Below are 5,540 nucleotides of genomic sequence, written 5' to 3' on the forward strand. Positions count from 1 at the left end.
ATGCATGAAATGAGTGTTTTTTTCCCCACCCCCAACTCCTGAAGATGGAGAAAAATTTGCGTACGGCTCTGCTTAGATAATGGATGTTATATTCGGGTTATGTTTGCATTATATCCGCGTTATGTCGTCCGTAACCTCCGTATAACTTTCATATAATCTACCTGTAACCTACCTAAATTTACAAATAAGTTCCGCGCTTCTATTTTAGGATACATAACCTACATAAAAATTATATGGAAATTACAGGTATAACCTAAATGAGAGCTGCGTGGATGTTCTCCCGCAAATTTTTTCCAAACTCCCGCAAATTTTTTCCCAACTCCCTGCTTCCTAGTTTCGCCCAAAACTATCTCCGTCGCGACCACGCCGTCAGGATACAGTTGCGATTAGAGAAAACGGGGAAGCCAAACGACAGGATCCCGGTGAACAGAGACACGAAATTCCTATCTGTCTCCTCTTTCCGCTCTGTTCCTACGGAAAGGTAAGCCCGTCCCGGATATACTAAATCCGCTGATTCACGCGATTTAGTAAATCCGGGAATTAAGGCCGAAATCCGGAAATCCGTATTTATCAAATCTGCGGCCTTTTCTTTTTCCAGAATGATCGTCTGACAAGATATTGGTTAAATCTGGTTTAAACCCCGCTCTAAATCCGTTACCAGACTGGCCCCTACTGTTCAGGCATTTTTTTTTAGATATGTATTTATGTTTTTTTATGTGCATATACAGACAACCACTCCCACATCCTCACACACTCAGTTTACCCATGAAGTTCTTGGTTTGAATAATGGTTTAGTTTTTAAAAACATTACTTCGTCAGATTTTACTGATAATTAATATCGAGGTTAATGATACCAAAACTACAATTTTGATATTGTCATTACAATTCAAACAAAAATACAATTGTGACATTCAACACCACCTGATTGTGGTTAGGCAAGCTCATGATACTGTCACTTTCCCTAATAGAATTGCAACAATAACCATTACAGATGGGGGATTCAGAGATCATCAAGAGGATTGTTTTACAGGAATTACTAAACTCCAATGCGTTACTCATTTGCTAACAAAAAAGTACCAATAACCATTACTTATTGTCGATGCATGTTTTTCCCTCTTTTTTAATTACACATTCTCTTGCATCGTAGAACCTACGGTGCACTGGTGCTGTGGAAAATCTGTGGAATGATTAGATGCAGAAGCTGGGGGATTTTAAACTACCTCAATTCTTCAACTATCCACCATATTTCACGTAAACTTTCTCATGCTTTAACCTTTTATCTGATAATATCTTTGAAAAGTTCTAATTTTGAATGCTTGGTCGCTAAGTCATATTTCGCTCTATGTGTTTTATGAAATATGTAATGGTTACTGTTATCAGATAATTAATACAAATATTCCATGTTTCTGCTATATCTGCTAGTGGTTTTGACATTGCTTTACCTTCTCCTATTTATAACTAATTCATTTAGATAAATCTGATGAGTGGTGATGGACCTGATGGTTGTTTGATACATGTCCGCTAATTCTTCTAAGCTAGTTATTTTAAGATACATTCAGAAGGAACTTGTTACTAGTGACCTCTTGTAAATGCTATTTTATGAATTAGGGAGCATTGATTTGTGACACTGCTGTTTTAGGTTCACATTTTTGTCCCAAGTATATAAGTTTGTACTTTTTCCATGGCCTCTAATGAGCAAATTGGCATGATTATTGAGGTTTCATTCATTCGAAAGAACATTTTTTAATTTCCGTCCTTATGAAGTTTTATTTTAAGCATATACTTTCCACGGTCCTATAGATAGTTGGGATACGATTAATAATGATGAAGAAGAAGAATTTCCAGCACATGGATTCTCTTATTATCATTTTTTGTGAATCTAAAGTGCCACTTCTGTTGAAGGATCATAACCGGGCTAGTTTGTCGAGTGAATTCTATTTTAGCATTTCTTCTCAACTTTTTTCCCATTGCTAGCTTTGATCATATTGTGTTATCTCTCTCATATTTTCTAGCTATGGCACTTTTAGTTTTACTAGAGGAGGTTTCTTTCTTTTGATATTTCCCTCCCATTTTTTTCTTCAGTTATGAATAACATCCAATCATACCCTATACCTTTAGCTGATTTAACATCTCAGTACTTTATTGGCTACTCAACCAGGCATAATAGGCGTATGTTGTTGAAACGTTGATGCAGTTACTGTTTTGTTTGTGCTCAGTTTATTTGATTTTCGGCCAAGAAGGAATTATTTTTTAGTAGTTATTAGAGTTGTTATGTTTTATCATATCAATATTATTACATGTATTAAATATTTATAGTAAGAATTTATAGTATTTATTATTATAATATTCCTTTATTTTTGAGGATATGCACCTTTATTGTATTTTCGTTTATTGAGCGTTTCTTTTGCCTTTATATAAATTCGCATCAACATACTATTCAATTTAATAATATCCATTACAATTCTAGTTCTCTAATAAATTTAACTCAGCTTGTTGTGTTTTTAATAACATGTTTTTTAGTTCATATGTTTATTGCAGAACTATTATTTTTTCATAGATTTCATGGGATGAAAGTTGATAAACTTCATACTTCATGTTCAGTGTTGCAAATCTTAGAATCCTAGTTGTGCATTTGACCTGTACAACTATGCTTTCTAGGTTGCAGCCTATAAGGGAGACGAGAGAGAAGCAGGTACAGCTATGGAAGGAGTTGATACTCGAATATTGTAGGAGTCAGAAAATATTCATAGTTGGATTGGAAGAAGAGTTTCCCCTTTTTTCTAATCAGGTTATTGAAAGTAAGTTTGGCCTTATGATTAATTCAGTTTTACTTAAATAATGTAAGATTTATTAGTTGTAGTTCATTTTTTGAGTGAATTAGAGAGAAGATAAAGATTGTTCAACCTATTTAAAGGGATCTCTTAGGAGGGCTTAATTTTTCCATTTTACTTATGCTTAATCACAAGCATTTCATCATATATACAGTTTGTGGAATCTTTTTAATAGCTGGCCAGCGTTTGGATGGAAAGCTGTTCATGCGGGTCTTATGTTCTGGAAACTACTTTCATTTACTTCAACTCAATAAGAATAATGAACAGGTTCAATGTGGTAGTTTGTTTTACAATTTTCAATTATATGAACATGCAAAATTGGTTACCTAATTATGCAGTTATTATGGATAACTTATTCCGTTTTAGGTGTAGTTCACAAGGAAATTTTAGTACATGATTTTGCATGTTCAGTCAACGATTGATCAAATTTTTTGCTTAACTTTATTCCATTATGCACCCACATTGAACAATTATTTATATGCTATTTATCCTACTGTATATGTTTAGTATCCTACCATTCTTATTCTTTGACTTTACTAGGATTCACGTCGACTTCTATTTGGTAACCGGCATATCATAGAGCAAAGATACACTCATTTGTTCATTGGATGATACCTGTGGTTACCTTATCTAAAGTTAAAATAATCTCTTTCCTGTGTGTTTGCAAGAAACTCAAATTTCACATCGTTTCTCTTAATGGTTAGACATACAAATTTGGTGAACCTAACATAGCATTGATTTTAATACGTTTCCATGCGTACTATGCTTATGTATATTTTTGAAAGCTAAATTTGCATTTGATATTTGCAGATTTTCATGTTATGTTCTTTTTAATTTTTTCTTTATTTCAAGTTATACTTTTTTAATGATCTTGATCAGTTTCTAGATTTTTTTTAGCTATATTTCCTTAAAAATGTTGCACAATAATTTAGGATTAGGGTTTTCTTATGCAAATGGAATGATATAGTATGTGTATTGTGAAAATCTGAGAAGATCTTCTGAAGGATATGATTAGGACGACTTATGAGATCCTTGATTTGTATATTCCTTTTTTATTCTATGTTATTTTATTTTTTATGCAGAATTATTTCATTTTCTAATCTAGGATATATTTGGTATGTTTGTAAGTTAGGAGGGATCATTTTTTCTATGTATACGTACCCTACGTGTGAATAATACAATCAAGAGATTTATTTCTTTTAAAACTTTTTCTACATGATATCAAAGCCTCTGAAATAAACCCTAAAATCCACCTGCCGAATCTCTGCTGCAGGCTCATATCTCTTCTGTTGGAACCCTTATGCCAACTTAGGAAATCTCCTCTGCCGGCCCTTAGCAGAAGAATCTGTTGTTTCCTGTAGCGGCAGCAAGCTGAAATATGTTCTCCCCTGCAACAGAACTCCTCCTTACGTGTCATTTTTCCCTTCCAACAGTCGGAATTTGCTCTTTCTTGCAGCAGAACTCCTCCCCGCATTTCCCCTTTCCACTGCAGATCGTTCCCATGTCCTCCCTGCAGGAATCCGCTCTCTGATTTTCACCGCCTGTTGGAACTCTCACAGTAGCCCACCCCTTCATTCTTCAGTCACCACAATCTTCCAGTAACATTATCAGCGGCAACAAGTAGCAGCAGGAGCAAGTGTTTGTTTCTTCCTTTCCTTCAGTACCCTTACATCTACCTACTGAAAATGTAGTCAACTATAAGCAGCCTTAAATACACTTGAGGTTGATGACTAATGCATGATAAAAACTTTAAGTTTTACTTCAGAGGTTTACTCTGAATCAGATATTAGGTAATTTCTCCAGACAACTCCTAAACTCTCTAATTTTATCATAAATCATACTCATTGGTCCCAATCTGTGTTTATGTAAATTTGTGGTAAAGGAAAATGAGGAACTTCTCATGGGATAAGAAAAGTTCCCGAGGTCACCGATCCCATTCACCTCACATGGAAGAATCGAGATCATATGGCTATGTCTGGGCTAGTCAAGTAGGAGAAAATTTTCCGCTCTACAAAACTTCCAAAGAAATCGAGGAGCTTGCAAGAGAAATATATTCCTGCACTGAAAATGCTGTAGAATTGTTTGAAATCGAATCTAAACTTTATAACCTATTGCTTCAACACCTTGACAAAATATTGACTATAATTGAATATGTTTGAGACACGTGTGAAAATGTACACATGATGTCGTGATGTTTAAATCCATCATCAAGAAGAAGAGAACCATCAACTTTTTAGAACTAAGGATTTGGATGAGATGAGAGGGAGGTTCATGAGAACAAAGCCTCTTCCATCTGCTTGTGAAGCCTTTGCTAAATTCAGGAGAGAAGAGAGTAGAAAGAAGCTAATGTTGACTGGTAATGGGTTTTTACCAAATGGCTGTTTGATTGGGAGAAATTGTAATATGCTGTAAATCTTTTGCAGAGATTTTAAAAGATTGTTTTGGTACAAAGAATTACAAATACAATGTAAATTATGAATGATTTTGAAGTTCACAACTTAGTTCATTTTAGAGGAACTTAGAATTGAGCCAATTTGGTCAAATTTGAGATTTACATCATTCATTAACGTAAAATATTATTAGTAAGTTGTCGCCTACCATGTGTTGCCCCTCGCCAGCACCCTGCCTCCCTGTCGCCGCCGCTGCACGCCTCAAGGCCGCCACCCGCATCCCGCCGCCGACCCCCACCCCACTCACCTCGACCCGGCA

At 35.2% G+C, this 5,540-nt stretch overlaps 1 protein-coding gene across 7 annotated transcripts in view; it reads left to right on the top strand.

Moving 5' to 3' along the window:
- Positions 1-258: 258 nt before the first annotated feature.
- LOC110023136 (vacuolar protein sorting-associated protein 25) overlaps positions 259-5,540 on the top strand; it is a 39,389-nt gene continuing 34,107 nt past the window's right edge. The window contains exons 1-4 of one of the 7 annotated variants that reach the window (XM_020722393.1): positions 406-481; positions 992-1,073; positions 1,148-1,251; positions 2,602-2,798. In XM_020722393.1, the coding sequence (XP_020578052.1) occupies positions 1,193-1,251; positions 2,602-2,798 (256 nt within the window). In that variant the 5' untranslated portion in view covers positions 406-481; positions 992-1,073; positions 1,148-1,192. Of the gene's footprint in view, positions 482-991; positions 1,074-1,147; positions 1,252-2,601; positions 2,799-5,540 lie in introns of all 7 variants that reach the window. The other 6 variants (XM_020722391.1, XM_020722395.1, XM_020722394.1 and 3 more) reach the window with 6 other exon arrangements.

This window comes from Phalaenopsis equestris, unplaced genomic scaffold (genome assembly GCF_001263595.1).
Source record: "Phalaenopsis equestris unplaced genomic scaffold, ASM126359v1 Scaffold000216, whole genome shotgun sequence".
In the NCBI taxonomy this organism is placed as follows: domain Eukaryota; kingdom Viridiplantae; phylum Streptophyta; class Magnoliopsida; order Asparagales; family Orchidaceae; genus Phalaenopsis; species Phalaenopsis equestris.